We start from the raw sequence: 27,391 nt of genomic DNA on the forward strand, positions 1-27,391 counted from the left end.
CTTTTGTTTTTTCACTTTTCTTTTTTTACCTCCTGATGGTAGATGTCTAGGATTCTCTCCAAAGACAACTCTTCAAAGTACAGTTTGTCACACTCATCAAAGTCTGTGCTCACAGTCTCAGGGTTGCAATTCACCACCACTGTCTTCTTGCCAAGTTGACGCAATGTGCGAATACTGGAGACAGCACACCAATCAAATTCCACACTGCTGCCTACAGAGACAATGAGAGTGGGAAAAGGGGTAAGAGAAGAATGAAGTTACAACACAAAGAGAACCAGAAAAGTATCTCCTGTCAGTCCAGGCTAAGGAAGCTAATACCTTTCAATTTAATTTTTAACATTCCAAAATATAAATTTTAGACCCGTATTGCATACTGTGTTAATATTAAGAAAAACAGAGACTAATTAAACAATGAAATGTTGGCTTGTTTTACATGCTAAATTCTGCAATAGGTAATCTCCATATATGAAGCATTCAGAACCTCAATATTAATGGGAGATAATTTTCAAGATGAAAAATCCTTCATTTACTTAAAAGAAATTTAAAGTGAACACATTGACCTCAATGCACAAAAATAGTTAAGACAGTCATTAGAATACTTGAGTTCTTGTTTCAGTCCTTCCACTTAATCTGCTGTCTGAGGGTTAAACCCCATGATCCCTGAGGTGTCTTGCAGCTCTGACAAATCTTGATTGATTGAAAAGTCCTGTTCTTTCTAAGCATATCCTTTTAAGCTTGGCAAGGCCACCCCATGCAGAGTGAGTGACCTTCTGTAAAGTAATTCAAAGTATAATAATGACCTAAATGCCTCAAAATATCAGCTCTACTGGGATGCCATAGAACTGAAAATCCTGGGACTTGTACTAATTTTTTGCACTCAGACATTGTCTCCTAAAAATTCTTGTCAAAATATTATGTTATCCAAATATAGTAGCATGTTTCTTATTATCAAGTAAGTATAAACATGATTATTGGCTTAGCTAGTCTTCCCTGGCTCCTAATATAATGCAGAATCATTGCATAAATCTGAAAAAGAAGGAAAAATGGTCTGGAGAGGCAAAGAGTAGACTCAGATGAAGGTGTTCAGGTCACTTAACCATAAAATAACTGCTATGGTCTGAATGTGTCCCCCAAATTCATGTGTTGGAAATTTAATCCCCAATGTAACAGTATTGAGAGGTATAGACTTTTAGGAGGTGTTTAGGTCATGAGGGCTCTACCCTCAGGAATAGATTAATGCCATTATAAAAAGGTTTGGTGAAGCAAGTCTGATCTGTTTGTGCCCTCCTCCTTCTGCTATGTGAGGACATGGCCATTGTGTTAGTCATTTCCAGAGGATACAGGGTTCAAAGCACCATCTTGGAAGCAGAGACCCAACCCTCATCAGAGAATTGAACCTGCCGGTGCCTTGATCTTAGATTCCACTGTCTCCAGAACTGTAAGAAATAAATTTCTGTTCTTTATAAATTACCCTGTCTCAGGTATTTTGTTACAGCCACACAAATGGATTAAGTCAATAACTAAGGTGGTAAAAATATAACACTTTTGGGCTACATCAAGATGAGACCAAAGACAGTTAAACTAGCATATCCTGAAGCACTAAGTTAATTGTAAAAACTGAAATAAATTATGATTAAAATAACAGAGTAAGACCACATACACTTAAATCATATATCTTATCATTTCTATATTACAATGCCTTGCAGAGAGTAAATACTAAATACATTTGTTGGCTAATATCACTGTTCATTTAAATATACACCTTGCAACTGTAATAGATCTTCAGTGGTTATGAAATATCTAATTTTAATTGACTAAGAGAGAAATGTCACAATCTCTGGTGAGTATACTTTAGTTAGATTATATAATGCTCTATGTGCCAGTGAGACAAGCTTTTTACATTTGATGTAAACAGAGGTCATATGTTAGGTCACAGATTGTATCTACAGTATAATTTCTCATTGATATATAAAGACTTTGAGCAAATGTAGACCTTTATGAACAACTATGTTAGAAGAGAAAAAGTTAAAGGCTAGTTCATTCCCCAATTCCAGTGAGATGCTCAACTCAGTGAATGAGGATCGAAAATAATAAAGGAGTGACATGGTGAAATGAAAGAAGATGAAATTTCTAGTTGAGACCTGCATTTAAATCCCACTTCTACCACCAAATAGCTGTGAAAGTTTGGGTTTTATCTCTCTGAACCTCAATTTTCTAATCTGCAACATTTATTTTACATGGTTCTTGTAATAATGGAATTAACATGTGTTATGTAAAGAATACTACATAAATTGTGAAGTCCTATGCAAATGTAAGTTACCACTTTACCAATGTGATATGGACCACAGCCCAGAACCATCATTCCATGGTCATCAAAATTGATATCATGCTCCTGAGGGGGAAAAATGAGAAATGTGGAAATTATTATGCGTTATTCTTCCATTTGATTAAACTATTTGTCCTGTCTTAAAGTCTGTCTTTCTCATTCTTCCTCTTGTTCACATGTATCCTCTATTAGTTTCTGGGAATGCATAGTATAAACTGTTATACCAGCTCTCCTTGTAAAAATAGATCTGGCTCAATATTTTTAAATTAAATAGCATGAGAACACAGCATAATTGTATGCTCATGTAACCACTGTCCTTACCATCTTTTCACTTGTTTGATTTCATTATCTTAAGACAGTTCTTAAAAGACTGAGTATAGAAATACATCATTGCATCTGACCAACATGATGCCATTTTTATTACCAAGATCACTAGATTAGCAAAGATGCAAAAAATATTTTTTTTTCTTACGTGGACCACCTACTAAAGCTAGAGCTCTCTGAGTACAACAATTTGGCAGTTCCTACCTGACCGTTGTAGGTAACATAGAGGTAGTTGGTTACTGATGGGTATTCTGCAGCCAGTGTATCAATCTGCAAAAGAAAATAAACAAATAAATAAATAAGGATTTTATTCCCTTTATTTACTATAATTTTTTAAGACCATAGACTTTTTTTAATGCCTATTACTGTCAAATATAAAGACAGGAAAGGTATATACAATGTGATTGATGTCTAATTCTGAAAATGAGAGAGAAAAAAATAATAATACATTCTATTTCACTTGAGCAATAAATGACCACACACATCCTAGGGCATCATTGTGTCACTGTAGTAGTACCTTTCAGGAGCAAGACAAAGTGGTCATACAGTCAATTGGTTACAAGGAAGACCTACCCAGCCGGCTATCTAAAGCAGCTGTGTATGAAATCTAAAATTAGAGCAAAATGACCTACATGTAAGGAAGTCATTGATCTGCAGATTAATGCATAGGACTTAAGTTACCTATGGCACTGAGCAATGGGATGACACAAAAACCATAAAGCATGGACAGAGGGTGGGAGAACAGGTTCATGTAGAACATATTTGAAAAAAGTAAATCAATTCAACTCTCCAGGGCCAGTAGCTCAGCTTAGCGAACAAGAATTTGGGGCCAACAGGACAAGCTGGTGGAAGGCAGGTGAGAAGAAAGAAAGATAATAATTGCTGAGTAAAAATAGTTAGCATCAAGCTTGAGACCTGAGGTTATATATGTGCCCCCTGAGGACACAGAAAAAAGTCAGTGATTTTAAAGGACAAAAACCAGTTGGTGGTACTTTAAGCCAAGACATTCCTTCCATTAAAGGACCAAAAAGAAAAAAAAAAAAATCACAATGGCACACCTATGAACATTCATGTGTGATTGTCATGAATATTAAATGAACTCATTATGCCCAACGCAATCACAATGAATAGTAAATGAACCATAATGATGGTGCACTTAAAATAAAGTATCACCCTGTGAAAAGTTAGTGCCAAAGGAGATAACTATTCTTTTCAAAAGGGTCAGCCACCATGCTAGGGTATTTCAAGTCTTTCTATTACACTAAGGTTTTCTCTTACTACATATATATTTGGACACAGGTCAAAAAGCAAAGGAGAGGTAATTTTGATTTTTTTCTCACTTTGGCCAGGAAAATCAGGTACTTACACTTATATTTACATTCCAGTGTTCCTTCATCCTTTCCCTTTTATGCGTAAATCAATCCTGTGCCAAATAAAATTGGCGATGTCTTGGGCATCAACTAGACAAGTAGAGTCACTTTCTAATCCCACCCCCGCTCTTTTCAACAATGTTTTTCTTTTTCAGTTGATGCCTAGGCTTCACTACAAAAATTCTGAAAAGAAAGAGAAACTCACTTACCTGTTTAACCCAAGGGTGGATGTTTTTCTTTAGCCTCAGCTCCCTTGTCTGGGCCTCAGTCAGCCCTAGGCATTTTGAAATCTGCTTGTCTGAGAACCCAATCTCCTTTGCCTTTTTCAGGGTTTCTTCTGTAATAGACGCACTAGGATTTAATGGAAAAGAGAGATGCAAGTTTAGACCAAACACAGTAAGAAGGAGTGAACTGTTCAATTTCAAAAAACACCAAAGTTTCCTTATTTTTCACCTTCGAACAGGTTTAGGCCTCCTTATCTCTTAAAAATACACAAATGAATAGCCCACTACATCTTCTAGCCTCTATGAAGTCTGCATTTGCAATGCTGACCTCTCTGGGGTCTCCTACTTTCACACTCTGTGCACCACTTTCTGTTCATTTCCTTTAAAATGGCTTCTGCATTTACTGTCCTAATGAATTTGCTTGTTTAATCGTAATCAGGGACCTCCTTCTGTAAATCCAGGAGCTCTTTCTCAATTTTCATGTTTCTCAACCGGTCCTCATATGACCCTTTTGATGTTCCATTCTTTGAAAAGATATTTCCTCTAGCTTCCACTAAGTGGTTTCTCATCCTATATTATTACTCACTACAACTATTTACTGTATTTTTTCCCCAAGGCTCTACATTCTGTTATGTGTTTTGGTCTGGCTACCTTCTCTCCCTCTCTGAATTTAGTCACTATCACGGGCTCAAGTAGCATAGTTGATTGATGATTACCAAATCTGTGGCCTCTTCTGCAATGCCTGACCTGTGCTCCAGATCTTTACGTAAACTTCAAGAATTATGTTCACCTGGGTGTCCCAACATTGCATCAGACAAGGCATCCCTCTCCATAAACTGCCTCTATTTACTAATATCACACATATGTCTATGTTGAGAAGATAGTTTTGTGGTTTTATAATTATTTGCCATTCAAGCTAGGCTTGTCTTATTTTCTCCATGTTTATTTCCACAGTGTAGATTATATTTGTGTTGTTTCTCTCACCTGTTAAAGCCTTTGACATACCTTCTATCTACCCGACTTCTTCCCAACCCCCAGCAACCCTTGAAAGGTCAACTAAAGCCAACACTCATCCATGAAGCCTCTCAGTTTGCTTTTACTCACACTGATGTTCATGCTTTTAACTGCCTGTTCTGCTTGGGGTCATGGACATAGTTAGAACCATAAAGTTTAGCATGTCATCATTGCCTGATATTTTTAATGTTCCTTAACATTTTTTATTCACCAATCAGACCAATTTTCCTGCTAGATTTAAGTTCTAAGAGGAAAAAGAACATATTTGACTCATTTACCAGATTATTCTCAAAGTACTTTGTCTGGTACACAGACAGCATTCAATAAATATTTATTAAATGAATGAAAACAATTATAACTCTCCAGTTTTTTCATCTTTCAGAAAAGGCAAAGAAGTAATTGAAATCAGCTTGTAACTAGATTTCAAAATGCATGCAAAAATAATTTTAAAGAACTAAAGTACAGAAGAATAAAATACTACTATAAAAGCATCTCTAATCAAATACCTGTGGGGCCAGCTAGTTCAAGTAATAGTCAATACAATAAAATGCAATTGTCAGCATTTGATAGTCAATACAATGAAATTAAAATACAAATGTGTTGTCAGAAGACCTAACTTGTACTGAATAAAACATTTTAATAAAATGCTGTAAATAAGATGTAATTGAATTAAATCTATTGCATTTTGTTCATTCTAATCTTTAATTTTTTATTTAATTCATATTCTGAGCTTGGAGAAAAGAGAAGCAAGCTGGTATATATAACAGCTATTTTGCTGGCTTTCTGTTATAAGTATTAGTTTGGATTTTTGCAGCTATAGCTCTTCCTGGTCAATTTTCTTTTTCTATTACACCTAATCCTAGTCAATTTGCTTTTTCTATTGCACCTAAATTTTCTTTTGTCTCAAACCCATGCACTATTTTCCCCAATGAATTTAATTTCTTCTCTTTTCATTCTTATTTTGAATTTTAATCAGAATAAAAATTTAGATCTACAGTCACACTAGTCACCTTTCGAGTGCTCAGTAGCCACACATGGTCAGTGTCTTCTGTATTGGACAGTGCAGATTATAGACTATTTCAACATCACAGAAATTTCTATTGGACAGTGCTGCTCAAGAAGATAGAAAACAATATTTGAGACAATGGCAAAAAGAGAGTGATTCAAAACACTGTATTGAGGCATAAGCTATGTGGTACAAGGTGAGGTCACAGAAAAGAGAAAACAGTGTGAGGACTTGGGAAATACTATGGCAGCAGAGGGACAAGAAAAGAAGTATAAAGTTCCAGCTTTCTGCAGGCGGATTTGACTGATGTGCTGCAGGCAAGAGCAATAATTTGAGGGCAACTATGGACATGGCAGGTATAGGAAACATACTGAGGATCTGTAGCTGGGAAGAGTGAGTAGGAAACCAGATGGTGAGGGCAGAGCAACTCTCGTTGTCTTTATTCCATGAATGCTCTGACACTTAGTGAACATGCGCTGTGCATCAGACCTGTGCTACCTATAAGGATAATGAAGAGACAGAATATCGACTTCCTTCATTCAAGGAGGTCAGAGTATATTAGGAAGCAGATGACTTGCTAATAACTAATGTGTCTACACTGTGAGAGGCGCTATGAGAGAAATGTGTACAAGACGAGGCTGTGGCTCAGAAGAGAGGCCCCAGCTTCCGATGCTCTGCTCCTAGGGTCTTTGGGATGCTGAGCCAGCTTTTTAGGGGAATAAGTGTGTACAGCCAGTGCAAAAATAAACCATTCTTCAGGATGTCTGGAAAGGCTTTACTCCAGAGGTGATTACAGTGCTTCTGAGGGCATCTGAAATATCTAAGTTCATGGTTACCTTTAGTCTTGGGGAAAAAAAAAAAAATTTAAGAAAAACGTAGAGGAAGGGTTTTTGTTGTTGATATTTGTTTTAGAAACACGTGTTTCCACTTTTCTTTCCAAGAATATGCTCCTAAATCTAAAAGTCCTCATTTGTTTATGTGCAAGTGTGCATTCAGCCTCAAAGTGGAAGTGCTTGACAAATAAGCTATTTTTCTAATTTAAAACTATGGATGATATTCTTTTTAAATAAACATCTCTAATCGTGAGTTTTGCAGAAGATCTCAAATCATACTAATGTTTATATGCCTGGGAAAAGGCTACACATTTTCTCTACAATCTGTAATTTTATTTAAAATATATGAAGCTTGGGTTAAGTGGAGAAATACTATACATATAACAATGAACAAATTCTTACCCATAGCATTATCTAGCTGTTTGCTAAAACATTTCCCTGTCATTGTGGGATAGCAGTGAAAGAAAAGACAAGCAAAGAATGAATAGATCTTCAATATGACATTTCTTTATTATTTCAAAAACTATCTCAAGCAAAGCCATTATTATGTTATTGTATCAACAACCACTTTGCCTTAAATGACTAAAACCCTACCCCTGAAAAACAGTGGTCCAGACACACTTAAGAAACTTGCATTGAAAAGAATCGCCACACCTATAATTATGACTATGGACTAGCCAGCACCATAAGTGCAAGTTCATCAACACTGAAGACAAGTAGAAGTCATGTATTTATCTTTAGCATTTTTGGTTATGTTTTTCTACTTGTTTTTTGTAATGGGCATTTTTTTTTTTTTTTTGGTCTTTAATGATTTATTTATATTTCTTCTTATATGGAATTCCAGCCATTCTTCAAAAGTTGCTTTGTTGCTTTAAATGAACAAAAAAAGAGAAACCATTTAGATTCCTCACATATCTATTAGAGATTCAATAAATTTGCATTTGTTTTGTCCATATTCAGCAATGCAGTCTTTTCTATTACTGGAATATGCATAATTCCCTTCATTCTTTTTTACCACAAGAGTCCAATAGAGTATATATAGACATCTCTATACCAAGTATTCTCCTCTACCCACCAAATGAAATTGGACTCCTAGCAGCAAAGAAATTTTAAAAAGAAAAAGAAAGAAAAAAGAAAAGAAAAAAAATGGATAATTGATAGAACTGGCCTTGTGCATAAAAAGTAAAGTGAATTAATTTTGTGCTCAACTCTAGTGGCAAAAAGAAAAAAATAGCTGTCACAAAGACTAACTCAGATTTTACTGCTCTCCCATAGCACCCCTCACTCCAGAGGGCTTTCATTATTTAAAGGAGATGCCCAAGAATAGCAAAAGTAATAGAAATAATTGTGAATGATACTTCAGAATCGGGGTGAAATCTATTTCTACATAGACACCCCCTCAAAATTAACAGGTGATAATTTTGAAAGAGATGCTTCAAGCTAGACCTGCACAGTACATATTTTAAGCTGATTCTTAGAATATTTTCCTAGTGAGCCAAAACCTGCATTAACTTTTGCCCAATTTTCAAATAACTAGATCAATAACATGATATGGCGTTTGTTAATGTCTTGAAAATTAGAGTATATTAAATTGGAACGGCATATTAGTACATTCATGTTCATCTACCTTAACTTGAATGCAAATATTGGGTAGGAGTGTTCATAAGAACTCTAAATTGATATAGTATCTATATTATGTCATTTGTGGTCTTTCTGGTTATTAATTTTTACTCTTTAGATATGTTCATAAAATAGTTCAAAGCACATTGCAGTCCTCCTTAAGAGAAACAGATGTTGGTCCTGACCTACTGCAGAAATTATAAACACAGACAAGTTAGATGCCTTCCCACATTCAACGCTGCCTAATTCTTCAGGGCATCCCTAACTCCAGGACAGGGAGCAGGTTGACCAATTCCCTTACTTGTTCTCTCCTCTGCTTCTGTATAATACAAGGCTGGCTGGTATGTCACCACACACAGAAGAAAATTGACTTTATTCCCTACTTGTTCTAATACAAAATTTTATTTTGTGTACAGTTATAAAAAAAAGAAAAGAAGAGACAGTTTGTAAACATGATTCATAAGCTTTGGGCCAGTGATTTAGATAAGGTAATACCTCTTCCGAGTCAAATACAAGATGAATAATCATAAGTGAACATAAAGCTCATTTAACAATGTGGAGATTCAGATACCTGAACCTTCTCTTTATCTGCCCATATTGGACCACCACTCAATTTTGTCTGCTAAAAGAACTCCATAGTAAGTTTTTGGGTTTTTTGTTTGCTTTTTTGTTTTTCTTAATCAAGCTAGGTAAAATCTTAAGAACAGGGCTATCACATTTTTATTTTTTCAAAGGAAAATGAAAACCTTAATTTGGAATAAGCTCAAAAGAGAATAATTACTAAAAGAAATATAAATGCTGAATTTGTAAATCAAAACTGCTTTTTGAAGTCTCACAAAGGAATGCTCCATTTATATTATATTGTAAACCAAGGCAGTATTATACCAAGCTAGAAACTGATCAGCTGAATGGAGCATATTGCACTAAAGCAGAGTTTCAAAATACGTACAATAAATTATCCTTCTGTTATTTGATATGTATTTGTGTGTATTAGTGTTTTATATTTACTTTTATTCTTTTGAGTATGTTCACATTAAATCCATACTTCAGAACCGTATCCTCTAAAATATGGTATATTTACAACTTCCCTTCCCCCTACCAGCTTTCCCTGCTTGCAGAGTTCAAGGACACTCTTCAAAGGTTAGCCTCTTGTCATTGCATAATAGACTGTAAACAATGAAACAAAGACACACCAAATGGCTGTGATGCTGGCCTTTTCATCATAATCTTTAGTTTCTCTCTACTAAGGACCATAAAAATGACAGTTCGAAATTTTACAGGGAGAAAAACATCTTAAAACCAGACAATCAGACTTCTACACACTCTGCCATAATCTTTTAATGGTTAGACAGCACGGCCCAGCTTCTACGGTGGGAAGTCTCTCGTGTGTTCTCTGGCTTATAAACAATACCAGCCTTTCTGCTCTCTCTCTTCGACTTTCAATGTAGGTTTTGTTGTTGTTGTTTAAAATTCTACCCCGTCATCTCTGAAACTTCCTCCACTCACACTTTGTCTTCAATAATAAATGATAAAAGGAAATGGAATAAATTCCCCTTAATGAGGAAATTTTCACCTGGCACAGAGGAGCTGGGGAAATCTATTAACTGACTGGAAGAATGCCTGCAGCATGGCAATTACCCGGGGAGCCCGCGCACTTCACACAGTCCTCTCTTCCACTTGACTGGCTTTTATCTGATCCACCAACTCACAAGTAATACTAAACAAATTTCCCTCCAGATTGCACATGCTCTAATGTGAAAATGAACACTCCACCTGGCCTACAATTATGGGATGGGCTTGCAATTGTATTATTATCCTCTTTTTTAACAACAATAAAAAAATCCTCCAAAAGGCAGAAGCTGAGAAAAGCACTAGGCCTGATGCTCAGTAATGAATCTGCTCTAATAAAGAAAAAGAGAGAGAGAGAGAAAATTGAGTAAGATATATGTTCTCTGCCTCACAACCCCTCACCAGCCTCTCTGCTGAGTTTTTTACAGCTTCACTGATTATTTTTGGCATTTCACAGGCTCAAGACCACGCCACAATCACAACAGTGCCATCGGTGGAAAAGCTGTCTTCTCGTCTTTTCTTTCAAGGAGACAGGTTATTACCTATTTCCTTAAGAGAAATGCAAAAGACATTTTTCAAAAACAGGAGTAGTGATTAGAAATGCAAAGAATAAAAACACAGGCAATTGGGTGAATACTACTATTTGCTCTTAATTTCTGAGAGCACCATCGCTTGTTTCTGCACAGCAAAGAGGTCTTTGAAGGAATTAAAAAATACCTCCATTTCTATGTCTCATGTACAGGACAAATAATACCTACATCCAATTTTCATCTGAAAGCATGCCATCATAAAAATTATCTAAAAGGATCTGTGTCCCTTAGCACTATCACAATAATGCTAAAATATTACAAGTATTAGTTTTCAAGAGACAGCATACTTAAAACTATATTTCACCGTAAAGGCTACTCACTACAACAAAATCAAAACAAAGAAAACCTTATGAGAAACTGATACCATAGATATTTTTAAATAAGCAATTTCTAATTTCCTGAATTCCATGTTTACTTTTTACCAATTTTTGATGACCCCAATAATCCAGAAATATTGTGATGTTACGTTCAATCTGCTCAAGCCACTCATATACTATTGAAGATAATATTGTAATTATGTTATATTAATATCAAGGAATAATAACAAAGAAAATAGCCTAATGTAGTTAATTGTAATTTTTAAGCCTTAATAAATCACATTTTTTATCAGTGATTCTTAATTTAAAATGCTGTGACTCTTTCTCTGCCCTTGATTTGATAAAGACGAAAAACAAATGAAAACCATCTAACCAAAGTAGTGCCATGTAAATTAGTATATAAGAAAGTGTTTTGTTACATTCTACAAAGCATGCTGCCACTAATCAACTAGCTTTCACCTGATCGGATTGAACTAAAGGGTTGCGAAGTCCATACTATGGAACAATGCTTCTGTTATTTCTGATCAATATATTTATTTGTAATTTTACATCTTTCCAATGTATATTTTCCCTAAAATAAATATGATGTACTCAGTAAATAAAACCCTGGATTTTTCCATGAATATAGGTTTTTTTTTATCAGTCCAGAATTTAAACCTAACAGATGAAAATAAACATAAGGCTTCAGTCAAAACCGAGATTTAATGAGCATACTTTGATGTTTTATAATGTTATTTTACAAATAAATTTATTTGAGAGTCCCGTATTTGAAAATCTCTCCATCATCTTCATATAAATTATCATGTTTCCACAGCGTAGTTTTCCAAAATTACATGTTATCTCAAGAAACAAATGTATAATTTTCAATATATAACTTCCTTTGACTTCCAGAAATTATTACTTAGAACCTTATTAAAATAAATTACCTAACTTAAGCCTATCTACTGATAAGTGCTGCATAGCCTTTTTTCTTGCTAAATGTTATATGCACATTAATAATTTTTACTACATTTTTCTAGTTCTTGAATGTGAAAAATGTAAGCCTTTTCTAGAATGGAGGAAAATGGGAAGCCATTTTTAGGAGGATGTGATAAAATTCTAGAATTAAATTCCTAGTGACATACCACATTAGATCTATGTTGGTACAAGGCTTACTATCTACCTGGAAATAAAATGTCTTTATCACTTGGGGTTTTTCAGAAGAAGACATATAAATGCACATTAATACCTGTGATAGCACAAACTCTCATCTACCTGACACTAATGACTACATGCTCTAAGGACAACTTAAGTACCTCAGCCCTCAAGCTGCCTAGACCTAATATGGGCAATTAAATCAGATCATCAGCTAAAGAGTATGTGGTAGGGTAGATGTAGGAGGCAGTGGGTACAATCAGATACTGCCATGTTGATATCAATGTGCTGGTCCTTACACTACCATCATCATAATGCCAAAATGCCTATTTCAGCCCTAGATAGGCAAACATCAATGGCCAAAACCTAAAGTCAGGCTCCAACTGTCCTGAGAAAAAAAAACTCACCATCGGATGAGGTGATAAATGTGTAGCGTTTAGCACAATGCCAAGGAGGTAACAAGAACATCATAGAGGCAAGGGCCACAGGAAAAGGACCAAGGGGGAGGAGGAAGGGAAGAAGAAGGAGGAGTTTAGCAGAACAAAACTGGCAAGTCACCTAAATTTGGCCCAGCACTTCAGCTCTCTCTTCCCTCTTCTATGCAGCATTCCTGAATTCACACCTTGAGGCACTGAGGATCAGCATACTTTTCACTCCCCGCAAATCAAAATTGATCATCTTGAGAGAGTGTGCTCTCAGGCTCTTACTCCATTGTCAGGAGGCATGGCCTGTGCCTTACACTCCTCGGGCTGGAATCACACACTTCATCTGCAAGGGCAGACATGGAGGCTTCATGCCCCCGTAATGGCCTCTCAGGTATGAATTAGCAGGTGAGAAAATTCTGGGGGTCTGCGAACAATTAACTAGCTTCTGTGATTATAGCCCTAGCAGCCTTATTTTGCCAAAATTTAATTTCCATTCTACACTCAGGAGTTGTTTTACTCACACCTGCGTGACCATGGAAGACAAGGTATTTATTTGCATTTTTGTTAAAGAAAAAATATATATGTAAATGTAAATATGAATATATACAGTCTTTTATTATACATAAAGCAACATTTTAAAGAAAAATCCTTATTCTAGGTCTTGTACCCTTGAAAATTCTGTTTATGTTTTTTAAAGGTGACTTGTCGGGGCTTTCTCCCTGCCCAGTTTCCTGTGTTTTCCCCCAAGAGTTTTGGAAAAGGGCACATTCTTCACAATGCTCTGCTCTAAGTGGGGTCAACGATTCAGGCAAGAAAACCCGCAGCTCACAATCTGACAGCTAAGGAGGAGCTGATCTCCAGCTGCCTGATTTAAAAGTCATGTCTCTAAAAAGAAGCTTTTGAAAAGGGTTAGTGACTAGAACCGAAGGCAGAAGCCCTGGGCTAGATTCTCTGCTTTCCTCTGCCTGGTGTCACATAAAGTATGACATACTCCTCAATGTGACTCAGTTGCACCATCCATAAAAATAGAATAGTGTGATAATTTCCACCTGTATTATAATAGAAACGTATTTTGAGGTCACCAGAGAAATATAGATCTTCATTATAAATACTCTAAGTGTGTATTTTTTACCATAACCTTCTTTGCTGGTTAACTAAATCATATTTTTTGTTAACAATTGTAAATATTTGTGAATATTTCTCATGAAACCTTTTCAGAAAATGTATGAATTCAAAAACAAGGATAATTTTTTTATCAAAACTATACAAATGCCTATTAGTTCTCAAAAGGCAACAGAGATTTTATAATGCACCTGTAAGTATCATAATGCTTACATGTGTTTAATCTCTTTTTGACAGTATAAAACAATTAGGTTAATTCCCTTTTATTAGAAAACAGTTTATTTAGAGACCGCCTAGCTAACCAGTAGATATGTAACCAGTTAAAAAATTAAAACCTAGAGATAATGATTTACAGTGTCTTCTAACACAGAGTTGGTTTATATCTTAAACTACATATTTTTCCAGTTAATAATTTTGCTGGTCCCTTTGAGCAGCCAGGAATCATAGTGCATTTTCCTTCACAACCATTCCCCCTCCTTTGCCATGACTGAGAAATTCTGATTTTCACTTCTTACCAAGCACATTTCCCTATTTATTTTATTGGTATATTACATAGACATATTTTTGAATGTTTATGCAAGGCACGGTATGCCAATTTCCAAGAAAAATATGGTAAAGAATTGAAAGCCATTTGTATCTGTTTCAGAATTGACCTTATACCTTAGAATGGTGAACTCCATTCTGCAGTCATACAAATCAACAAAAGCTTTTACTAAAGCCTATGTACTCATCTGTTTCCATTGCTTATAACAAAATACCTGGAACGGGTGATTTGTAAGAAAACAAAATCTGTTGCTTATACTTTGGGAGGTCCAAAGTCCAGGGAACATATCTGGTGAGTTTCTTGGTGTGGGGGGGTCTCATATGGCAGAAATGGCAGAGCAGAGAGACTGTCACATGCTCCCCTTCTAAAACTATCAGAACCATGCTCCTGACCACCATTATTAATCCATTAACTACTATACCATGGTCCTACAATCTAACCACCTCTTATAGCCCCACTTTTCAATAACTATAATAGGATTTCCCAGCCTCTTAACAGTTACAGTGGGGACTAAGTCTTTGGGGGACATCAATCCACAGCAGCCCATAATAAAAATATATTAAGACATTATGGTATTTGGCATTTGCCCTAATGGAGTTTAAAATTTAATTGGGGGAAGATACTAGTGTACATATAATAATTACAGGACAATGAACTGAAAGTGTGTGGCTCCAACTATTACCTACAATGAGCAAATAGGTAGATAATATCCATCTTAACAATTCCTGTTCTTAGACTTTCTTATTTTCTTGATAGTAAGATTCTCACTTTTATGAAACAGCATAAATATAGCAGAGAAGAGTAAACACAGTTTGTCACTTCCTGAGTAGAATTCAAACATTTACCCACCTCATCTTCCTCACTGTGTGTTTGGTTCTTACAGTCCAGCTTCCTTCCACTCCTACCTCCCTATCATCAAATTTGGTGGACTTTCTCAATTCTTTTCCCTCTTTTTTCCCTAAGTCATGTGATACTGTTGAAAGTGTCTTCCTATTTTAATTATTTTGTTTTAAATTCTATCTTCCCTTGGCTCCCATGACAGTGGGCAGGAAAGAATGCTGTCCTTGGACTTAGAATATCCTGCCTAGTAAAATAAGAAGGGAGTATTCTCTTTTAACTAGGGTAAAACTGAGACTTAGAAATATAATGTGAGTTGATAGTGATGTGAGAGCACATAAGACTGCCTTCTACACATCAAATCAGAAGGTTCCACTAAAGTGTCCAACTATCTCCATTCCCATTTCTAGATCCAAAATAATAAATGATATCATAAACATGTCATAGTAAGATATCATTAAAATTCCATGTGATTATATGTTATGATTTTATATATATATACATATATAATATTCTTTCCCTAAATTACTTTTATTTATAGTTGATACATTAAGATTGCAGTCCTTAATTTTTTCTACCAGAAAATATAAATTACCATCAGAAAGTAAAGTACTGATCATTCTCTTTCTTATGTCTGAGTTCTAACAACTCTTACGTGACACTTTTCCCACAAAAACTTCAATCAAATATAAGCTCAAAAATGTTCTTGTCTGATTTTACCATGCCTTGTGAGCAAGTTAAATAAAAAGCCAATAGAAACTAGCATGTGTAGGAGAGGACATTCAAAGGGAGTGTTCCAGCTAAGGTGACACCTACATTATTACATCTGGCAGAAGTTTGTGGCTGCAGGAAAATGGCCAACTTTACTGAGCTCAATTTAGCACTTGAATGCCCAAGTGGAACTGACCAGGCTTGCCCTAGATGGTTTTCCTAAACAATAGGCACACCTATGACTTTTCAGCACTCACCAATGGACATGGTTTATCACACTGAACATAGTAATGTTCACATGAAAATTGGGCTCTTCAGAACTGCTCTTTACCCTTCTTTACTACATTGACCATAGCAGTAAGTGGCAGTGAAGGGGGAAGAGAATATTAATATTATTAGAATTAGGATAGCAAAAAAACGCATGAAGCTTACAGAATATTGAACAAAAGCAATTTCCGGATAATTTGTACATAAACCCATAGTAAATTAAGTTTATGTCAATAATTAATATAGAAATAAACCTAAATCTTAGGGTCCAATACTTATATGTTATAACTGTATCATAATGGTTAAATCTCCCTACTTTTGAACATCTAAAATGGATTAAAACAGATTCTTTTGGAATAGCCATCTACAACGTTGCTAACATAAATAGCAGCATTGTGCATAAAAACCAGAGAACAAAATGGACCATTCCAGGAAAATTGCCCAAATTCAGTGAAATGCAAAAGAACAAGTAATCATCACAAATGGTGGAAAACCTTCCATTTGGTAATTTAACATGGTATAGCACAAGCAGAGGCTGGCTGTCTTCTTTAAGCTAATCGTTTGAAGGACGGATTCAAAACTTAATTCTGCTTAGTTTTAGCCAGTTAAAGAGCAAAATTATACAATTTAGGCAGGTATGATAAAATCTTTAAGCTGGATATGTCAGTCAAAAGTAGCTGGAGAACCCAAAAACTCAAATAAGGAAATTTTTTTTTAAATTTAAAAGAGTTACGGGCACAGGATAAACAGATGCTAAAAGCTGGTAATTAGTAGTCTTACGTTTCTGTTTTTGTGGTTTTTTGCCTGTTTGTGATTTTTTTTTTTAAATATCATGATTGTCTTTTGATCTAAAATTGCTAATCCAGATTGATATTATAACTAAAAAATGTTTGGGGTATAAAGTCCTGAAATAGTTCCTGCTTACAAGCAGGCCCTATCATAGTTGACTTTCTTCCTTACTTATAGCAATAGAGATCAAACTGAGAAATCTCTGTACCTATGCTTGTCTATTAATTACTAATATGTATAGTTGAAACTTTTATCATATGTGCTAGTTCTACAGTGATAGAACTACCACTTTATTGGCTACTGTTACTAAACTAAAAGTGTCTATTGTATGTAGTCTTATTTCCTCCAGATGTTATCTAATTCACCTTTTCACACCCCTAAATATATATATGTTTGTATGTGTGTATACACATGCATGCACATGTGCACATATACTTACATATCAAATATAGGGGGTTAAATATCAAATATCCTAGACTCTGGAGTCCTGCTCAAGTTTGATCTCAATTCCAACATTTATTAGTAAGTGACATAAAGGAAGCTGCTAAATCTTTTAGTATCTCAGTTTACTGTTGATAAAATTAGAATAATTACTGACTTCTTAATGTTGTGGTAAGGATTAAATGAAATAATGTGCTTAGAATAGCACCTGATATGTAGTCCCAAAAATTGGTGATTATTATCTTAAACTCAGAATGGATTCAGAATCATTGAATTAAATCAAAATTCGAGCTTCTGCATTAACAGATAGAGTTCCAAATCCATTCTTTTCTTACTACAAGGAATCAGATCTATCAGGAGAACTGACTTGGTGAAAACACTTGACATGTTTATTTGATTTATGGTTCTTGTACTTCCTCTCTCCAGGCCAGATTTCTTTGCATGACCAAAATTGGATATATGTACTAATGGAGAAAAGGACTATAGGTGAGATTTTTACATTTCTAATAGATCAAGATAAGCATTTTTTTAGTGAGTATTTATGAAAATGCTATACAGGAGGAGCATAATGTGTGAAATAAGCAGAGTTAGTAGGATGAATGAATATGGGAAAAATACACAATAAATTTTGGATATCACTGCAGCAAAGGCCAATAGATAGCACTTATACAGATATTGTGGTTCCATTAAAAACTCAGACAGATTTAACCTTTCTCAAACTCTTTGCTGGGTAATCTGCTAATGTGAAGTTCATAGATCTTTAGTGATTAAACATCTAAATTCCAATGCATAATAGGCATTGGAATCCTGCATGATACAACTCACCTCACACTGAGTAAAGAAAAACTTCTCAAACCCTAAAGAAATCCATTGTAAATATGTTCTCACCCTAGGTCAATTAGTGCCACTCTACCAGCCTATAAATTTGGGGAACTGCCTAGAACGGCCAGCTTCCCTAGCATGCCCTTGGGCAGCAATAAGCAGTTTAAGAGGAAAGGGAGAAAGTCAGTGAACTCAAGTGCAAAAGAGAAATGTTTTGCTGAAGCTGTCTGAATGATGGTTATCACCTAAGTTGGTAAGAATGGATATTGTTCCAGAAGTCTTACGAGAGTTGTCACTGCTATGCTCATGTTCTAGAGACTTCAAACTGCGTTCTGATAGCACAAGCACTCAGAGCCAGGATGCTGAGTTCATTATTCTAACACCTGTCCACCTTGTATCATCTGCCTGTAAAAGTCTGGGACTTCATACGTCATCCTGAGCATGATACATGTTTATGTACACCCTTTAAGAAAAGGGATTTCTTACTATAATTTCCACTTTCTCACAGGCATGGAAAACTCATCAGTTATTTACATACCTTGTTACAATCATTGTTTTGTTTCTCCATCTCAATCTGTGGATATTCACATATGTACTAAATTTGTGGGTGTATTCCATTTAAGAATCAAAATCCTAACTTCATTTCAGATGACTAAAAGTAAATACAAGTCACAAACTGGCCAACTATTTGAGTGATAGTCTCATCTTCTGCTAGTGAATGTGTTTATCGAATTTTAGAAGAACCTTAGCATGATTAACAACTATAGAGTGGGAATTTTTGTTCATTAACATAATGAAAGGCTATTGATCTTTTAATAAGAATAGCATTTGTATCAGTAACTATCATTGCTTCCTTTAAAAAGAAATAGGTCTGGTATTAAAATACATGACGATGAAGTATAAGAAAATAAAGAAATGATGTATTGCAAAATGTAAAAGCAAATGCAAATTGTGACTCTGAAGATGAATCTTTCAATGCATTCACCTAAAATCATGAAATAACCTTTATTATAACAAATAGTGTTTTTATTTTCAGGGGAAAACCTTCTCAGGCAGTCACCATGTGCCAGGTGTCCTTCATACTTATTTAAGCTTCACAACAAAACTATGAAGCAGACATAAACAGAAAGAAGGTGAGGCTAGAGAACTGAGGGAGGTAATGTGCCCTTGGTTCTGTGGTGGGCAGGACTGCATGCCAGTCTACCTGGCTCCGCACTCTGTACTCCTTCAAATGCAAAAAGGAAACAGGTGAAACTTAACTCACTACTAGCATGCTATACTTTATCTTCTCTTTTTTTCCCCTCTTTTCCCAGGTGAAATCAATGTTTTTTCCAAGGGATCTATATGAAAAAATTTATTTTTTTCCAATGTATTTTCCAAGGGATCTATATGAAAAAATGCAAAGGGAGAAGGCTCGTTGGCACCAGAGGTATGTTGAGACAGGAGAACTTGGGAGTCCTCTCAACTCACGCCAAATAAATAGTTCCTTCCTGGACCTACATCTAAAGCCAGCATTTCCAACACAGGAGCAGTTGAGACCTTGAAACAAAGTGAACCACAAATAAATGCATATGGAAAACAGTTTATCTTCTCAAACCTTTTCCAAACTGGCAATACATAAGTCAGCTACATAATGCCAACTGTTAATAGTGAGCTGCTATGACTGTTAGAGCAGAATATGCCTGGATGACTAAGCTTCCCTGAATATTTAGAGGACGAAAACAAGCAGAGGACTTCATGATCCAGGACACTGGTGAAAATAATCAAAATAGGGAAAGAAAACTCAAGGCCTACACACTTACATTCCATCAGTTTTATTATCCTTTCAACTTCAGACCCCTATGTGCCCCAGAGTGACTGAGACAGGTAGCTTCAGTGGTCATCTATTCTGTTATTTATCTAACACCACTAAGTAACAGTCATTATTTAATTGCTACATGTGCATCAATGACACTCCATAAAGAAATGAAGCAATCAGCAGAGTATCACTCAGATAATGAGTTCAGGTTTACTAAAGCCATGGATTACCTATCAAGTTCCACTTCGGGTTTACTTTAGCTTTTACTCTGTAATAGGTACTTTAGCCTCCCTGGATCAAAACAAATTTATACAGAAGATAGATAATTGTAAGCAAAAATTTCTAGGATTTTTTAGAATCTTTTAAATTGTTAAAATCTTCATGTAAAGAGTTTTTAATGTAGATCATTATTGACAATAGAAAATATCTCAATTTTCAAATATATTCATACCAGAAAATAGAAATCAAAAACATCAAATTATCAGCAAATAAATACAACAGAATGTGGCAGTCAGGAAGATATTATAACTGGTCTCTAACAGTGAAGATCTAATCCTCCAAGGACCTTTTTCACTATCAACATACACTTATTTATGCTTAGTTAGAACCTCAACCTGTCTTCTGGTTGTAACAAAAACAATTCAAACGTTAAATTTGTCCAAAAATCAGAATGTATATCAAGTGGAAATTTAAATCACAATAACATCTGCTATTTTCCACTCTGGGTCTCTTCCACCACTATACTTGGCATACTGTAAGTTTCTAGCACCCTCATGTGGTTTAATTGGTGTGGTTTCATAAGCATTTGAAATCAGTTGCCTAAAACTAAAAACAGTCAAACAGACTATAATTCAACATGGAAGTTCTGCTAACATCATAAACCAAGAAAAGGAAAACCTAAGTCAGCAAAACTATAAGATGAATGTATAGGCTCAATTCCTAATGTATTTGCTATCTCCTGTTCATTTCACGTCATCACTGGAAAGGATGATTTACAAGCAATGATAACTAGTTTCGTCTTTGTCAGATAGGAATCCTCAATTTTCAAAACCAAGCACTTGACATGAGCAATTATTGAACGGATAAAAAAGAATCTCATTTTGCTCAAAAAGAGAAGCAGGTGTTTTTATTGCCCGGTTTGTGCATACCTTGACTAGGCAAATACAACAATCCAATTATTTGTTGGCGTTGCTAAACAGTTGAGCATCCAGGCTTTGATATCTTCCACTGTCTTCAACAACATTGTAAGTGATTAAAGTTTCTATATTTTCTCAGACCATTTGAGAACAATTTACACAAAAATTTTCCTCTGTAATCATATTCCTAATAGTGCACTTCAGAGCTCTCTTAGAGGGGAGAAACTACAGAGGACTATATTGTCTTCCTTAATTTGGTAATAAATGCTCCTCTTATCACAGATACATATTTAAAACCTATCCATGATTTCATAGGCCTGATGTGCCCCAGCAAATGATCTCCCCATGAAAAATAAAAAAGTAGATTTTAAAGCACTGACGTTATTAGAATATTCTCAACATGAAATGAAATTTTAAAATAATTGGCCATGAAGGAGCTAAAAATGTAAATTAGTGAAAAGGAAAGAGTTTATTAATGGAAATTTGAATGTGGCTTATTTGTATGCTGAACTGGAAGTCCCATGTTAAAAATATCAAGAGTGCAAGAGGAATGCATTTTCTCATCAATATACAGTAATGTGTAGATTGACATTAAAAGGGAAAAATAGGCTTCAGAATTTAGAAGAAAATCTATAGAAAACAGGAATATTTTTCATTTAATTGTTGATTAATAAAATTTAAATCTAGGTAATATTTGGTCATTAAATAACACATGCATTTATAAATGTATACCTTTTTTGTAAATTCAAAAGACCTAATAAAATCATCACTATGTTTGATGGAAAGGGTGGGGGTAGAAGATGATTAAAAATATCAACAGATACATTTCAAAAGGCAAACATCTAAAACACTGCCATTTGTCTTCTGGTTATGGCTATTGTCTTCCAGTACTGGTACCAAATCCCTCACTGAAGCAGAATTTTGGCCAAATGCTTAAGGTTAAGAAGACTATTCAGAAATTGCACAGAAGATATATGGAGTAAATCAGAGCACTACTACCTTACCTGTCGAGCCCTTTCAATGTCTTTTCCATCTGTAAAATATCACGCATCTTATACAAAAACCACTTGTCAATGAACGTGAGTTTCTCAATTTCATCAAGGGACATGTTGTCTTCCAATGCCTGCCAAAAGGAGAAGAGATACTTTCTTTGACATACATTTTATAAGTGTCTTATTTGCTTGAAAACACAAAGCAGCCATCCCTCTCTGTGTTATTTAGAGAGCCTGAGGCTCCACACTGAGATACGAAACATGAAACTAACATCATTGACGTTCCTCTCAATAAACCTAAAGATACTGCCAACTAAATTCACAAATGTCATGCAGAGGAGGTACCTGCCTTAAGATATCAGAATGGTGTGCTCAGAAAAATCTCCCTAACAGGATCTCTCTCTCCCTCCTGTTTACTTGACCATGCTACAAATTATGTCTTAAATCTGGTGCATCTCTGTGGAATTAAAGAGAATCTCCTGAAGCTGCAGTTAAACCAAATTGTTAAGAAAATCTAGAATCGACATAATGATCATTTAACTTTTATTTTTCATATTTATCATTTAGCAAATAGTATATTTTTATCACCTCATTCCACATTCACACAAACATACATTAGTCAACAAGAAATTATGGGTAAAATCTGGCTTGGCATTTTTTCTCTATAATATTTCCTCACAGAAGACTTCCAACAGAAAGTTATTTTCAAGCAGTTACTATGACTTTTGTGCTAAACAGGCATTTTACAAAGTCCTAATATATTCCAAAACAATGTAGTAATAACTTCTCTTCTGATAGGCAGCTTAGCCTTTTTCTCAAGCTTACTTTAGCAATCTCTGAAAAGCAAAATTGTAACTATGGGTCTTTAAGATGAGTAGAAAATGCAACTGCAAGAAGAGATAATCTCTCAAAACCAAAAGCATCATATTTGATACATGTCTATTCTTACTCTTTTATGTAAATATACACATATATATCATATATATATATACCCAGTGAAAAGTAATAATCAGATAATATTCCAAAACAACATATTTTAGAATGGCACACTATATTTTTAAACCCCATCCAGAAATATGTATAACTAGTAAACACTGTTATATTTCAACCCCAGGAAGTTTAGTTTTCTAAAAGCTTTACTTATTCCTAGGATCAGAGAGACCGTGGTTATAAGTGTTGAGATACAGCATGGCTAATAATCCTGTTGACTAGAATAAGATGACATCTAATGGGAATTCTCAATGCCACGTTCACTTCCTAAATCTACTTATGTTTCTTTTGTTTAATTCTCCCTGTAATTACAGTCAGGATCCCAAGGACTTAATATTCTTTCTTATTTTCCAAGTGTTTAAAGGCACAATTAGCGGTCAGCCATCAACACTGTGAGATGAATAGAACCTTAAGTTATTGATACTTTTGACAGATCAAATGCGGTTTTTCACACAATCCCACACAGTGAAGCAGGGCCTAGAATCCTACAGTCACTTCACTGTAAGGAAGGACAACCACAGTCACAGGCACAGTTTCTAACCGAAAGCAAGATCCTGCCAGTCATAGGACCTCGTCTTCAGGCACTGAAGGTTTGCCATGTGACACCGCCTTAATGAAGTCCAGAATGACCCCAAACAAGTCTGAAGTTACTTTAATGTTCCCAAAATCAAAAATGATGCCCTGCACTCTCCCCAAATCAAAAGAGGTGATGATCCAGTCATCCTGAAATAAGACTGCTGCAAAAATCAGACCTTAGAGCAAGTTGCCCTTTTCTAAGCATCATGAAAGCAAGTGAAGATTTACACACTCCTTTCATTCTTTTTTCCCTTCGGCCCTCCACAGTCCTTACACCCTTTGTCAAAATCACCAAGTTTCTGGTTGCTGTGGAAATGAACAGTAATGATGACCTCTAACAAACAGAAATCAGTTCTTTCTGCCAGCACTCTGGCAGACCATCATCTATACTTCAGATCCTGCACTTCCCACTCGTACACAGGAAACTCTGTGCAAGAAAGAACCTACCTCCACACATTACCCCTGAATTCTCATCCTTTACAAGTCTGTTAGGAAAGGATGAGAGATTTGCTTGAGTTTTACAGCCTAGCTTGGAACTTGGAAATGCTTCCCTTTTTCATCTGCTTCATGATTGCTAGACTTAAGGGAAAAATCCACTTACTATCCTTTGCCTGAGAAAAAGTTATATGTGTTTGTGTGTGTATACATCCACACATGCACATTTGAATATTGTGGATCACCTTTTAAATGAAAGACTGAAATAGGAATAATAAACACAGAAGGTGAAATGGCTTTCTGAAATAACCTCTCATCACTGCTATCCCACCACCACCACGGAAAAATGTTAATTGCCTTGAAACTCAACACTGAAAAATGTCCATCAAAAGATGATAGTATCTCTCAGAATTTCAACGGAACTTAAATATCCTGCATTAAGAAACCATAACAGTGACCTTGCAAGGGAATGAAACTTTCCCCAGGCTGGTCTCTTGTAAGATAAAGTATTGTAGCACAGCAGGGTTGCTGGCTCAAAGGACAGACAGGTTAATGATTGATATGTAAAGATACTGGGAAATTGTAGTAAGGAGAGAGAATGTTTGCTAAGATCAAGCTTTTGTTGGTGGATAGACTTAACTTCCTGCAAATTGCATTATGGAATGTCACTTTGCTTGTTTTACTGAATGTTACCAGCTTCTATTGTTAAACTTGCTAAACTATACTTTGCAAAAGCCACTTCTGTGTTCTCTTCCTGTAACTTCCTGGTCTGGAGAATAAACGCAGGAAGAGAACCCCAATTCATGGTTAATTTCCCAAATGGAAGGAATGCCTCTCTCTTGAGGGTTCTGGGAGACTAACCCCTTCGGGGCTTCTCACTGCTCAGAAGAGATGGGCTTTGAATAATCTTTGGCAGCTCCATCACCCAGGGGAAAAAGGGTGACAAACCCATGGGAGGCAAAGCAACAGATGCCCTATTCTAGAATTGCAATAAAGCCAATTGAGATCTTCAAAAAAAAAAAAAAGAAAGAAAGAAACCATAACAGTGAGGAGAGTACGTGTGAGGTACAATGAAGAAAACACCCTTTCCTCTCTTTGTCCTCTCCTCTGGACTCTCAGTACTCTCAATAGGGACATAAAAGTTTCAGTGAGTTCAAAATTACTATCAGCATTTTTTCTGTTGCTACTAAAGCAATTTACAAAGATGAATTTCCTCTCTAAAGATAAAATTCATATTTTCATCAACTCATCCCACATGCACACAGCACACATAAAATGGTCAGTGGGGCTTTGTAAACCCAGAGTGGTTTGATACACACTGGAGGATTAATGCTTGCGCTTCCTTAAATGTCAAAAAGCCATTCAGGGATTTCTGACCAGACAGATTCCACCTGCCCAAGTCACCTTTTATAAAATCAGATGCGCTGAAACTTCAAAACTCTAAGCACACTAAATATGAAAGGAGATTAATATGGCATTTAATTTGCATGAAAAGGAACTAGCAGGTAGCAGTGAGAAATGTGAAGCTCTTTGTTCTAAAAATAAGACCAATAAAATAATTACATAGAAAAGCCTATAATCTTGGAGGTTCCTTATAGTCTGTTGTTTAAATGCAGAAAAAGAAGCAAATAAATTGAGATTCTTCTAGGGTCTTAGGTAGCAGACACTAAGTGATACTATTGTGTGAGTTTTCCTTTCTAAAACACAATTTTACACATTTTCAAGGAACAAGTAATGAAGGTGATAGGAAAGGACGAGTCAATATTGTCAAATCTACTTAAAAGTATTGATACTACATATACTAAAAGGAAGGGACATTTTATCTATGTGACCATCCTTTAAAACTGCAATGTGCCCTTAAGTTCAGGTTTAAAGTCAAGTAAAAAAGGATAATTTTTCATTAATTGTAGCATAATCTGATGAAATCCCTAGAAGTCTCCAGTTTAATACTATTAAAGAGAATTAAATTTTTCCAGAAATCCCTTAATTCAAGATCACTTTGTGATTCAGTTTTACTTTGAAATCCAGGCTAACTATATTTTGAAGGAAAAAAAAAAGTAGCTCTGGGTCCCTTGTCACATATTACCTTGGCAATGGCATAGATGCGGGTGCTGGAGGGGTCAGCCAGCTCTCTTTTGAGATCTAGGCTAGATGGCCATTCTTTATTCATTGGGAGACGGGAAGTGAAACCGTCTACAGATGGGTGGCACATTCGTAAGGCTTTCTGGAAACTCTCCTCAAAGGTGCGACCAATAGCCATGACCTGTAATACAAATTTAAGATCCCATATTGAAAGAAAGAGCTTATATATTTTAAATTGTTAACAGAACTGGATGTAGGATATTTTTCAGAAAAGACTTAAGAACAAAAAATATGTCAAAACATTACTCAAATTTTAGGTGTTTTTTTCTACCTCTCTTTTTCCATGGTTTTTGTGTAATAGGTCTTTGATATTAGTCTTTTACCACTTAGGAAATTCAGGTGTATTTGCTGAGATTGGCGAGGAAATCACCTGTACCTGCTCTGGACCATGTGTTAAAATGAGGAATATGTGCTTGGATCACATTTAATAAGATCTTTCTTTTATGCAAATTGCTTTTTTTAACAGAAGGCAAATAAAGAGAAACCAGACATATATTAACACAAAAACAAAACTATTTGTTTTTTTTATCATTACACAATACGAACATTTTTTGTGCCCTTTACCAATTTCTCCCTAACCTCCCTATTTCTAAATGAGTATACAAGACAGGCTGGCTTTCATTATAACTGAGCATTAATATTAACAGAACCTTGAGAATCATAACAAATATAGATAGATTATGATTGTGAATGTAGATGGAGACCAAATTCCCCATGACAAATTCAATGTGTCTTCTATCAATCTTTACAGTTGATTATATACTAATCCATTAGAAAAATCATGTGGTGATTTAGTTTGGACAAGTTACAAGTCAGAATTAAACTTAAATTGACTTTGCAGCCTACCTAGTTATTTTCACTGGATAAACATTGTCTTTGAATCTCTTCATGGAATAATATATTGCTATGCATTTTTGGTCTCCAATTTAAAATAATAACAGTCATAAATCTGCCTTCAGTAAAATTTCATGACTTCCCAAATAGGCTTAAATTCCTATTAATGTCACTTTAGGAAATCTTTGGGTCAATTGTGTGAC

The 27,391-nt window shown here is 35.4% G+C and overlaps 1 protein-coding gene across 1 annotated transcript in view; it reads right to left on the reverse strand.

The window, feature by feature from the left end:
- The window catches only part of CPS1 (carbamoyl-phosphate synthase 1, mitochondrial), a 118,958-nt gene that overhangs the window by 37,411 nt on the left and 54,156 nt on the right, over nt 1-27,391 (reverse strand). Inside the window, 6 exon segments of the mRNA XM_008580409.1 lie at nt 30-211; nt 2,329-2,392; nt 2,855-2,920; nt 4,230-4,371; nt 22,224-22,342; nt 26,299-26,475. Of these exon segments, the coding sequence (XP_008578631.1) occupies nt 30-211; nt 2,329-2,392; nt 2,855-2,920; nt 4,230-4,371; nt 22,224-22,342; nt 26,299-26,475 (750 nt within the window).

Source organism: Galeopterus variegatus, unplaced genomic scaffold (genome assembly GCF_000696425.1).
Source record: "Galeopterus variegatus unplaced genomic scaffold, G_variegatus-3.0.2 Scaffold2080, whole genome shotgun sequence".
Classification (NCBI taxonomy): Eukaryota; Metazoa; Chordata; class Mammalia; order Dermoptera; family Cynocephalidae; genus Galeopterus; species Galeopterus variegatus.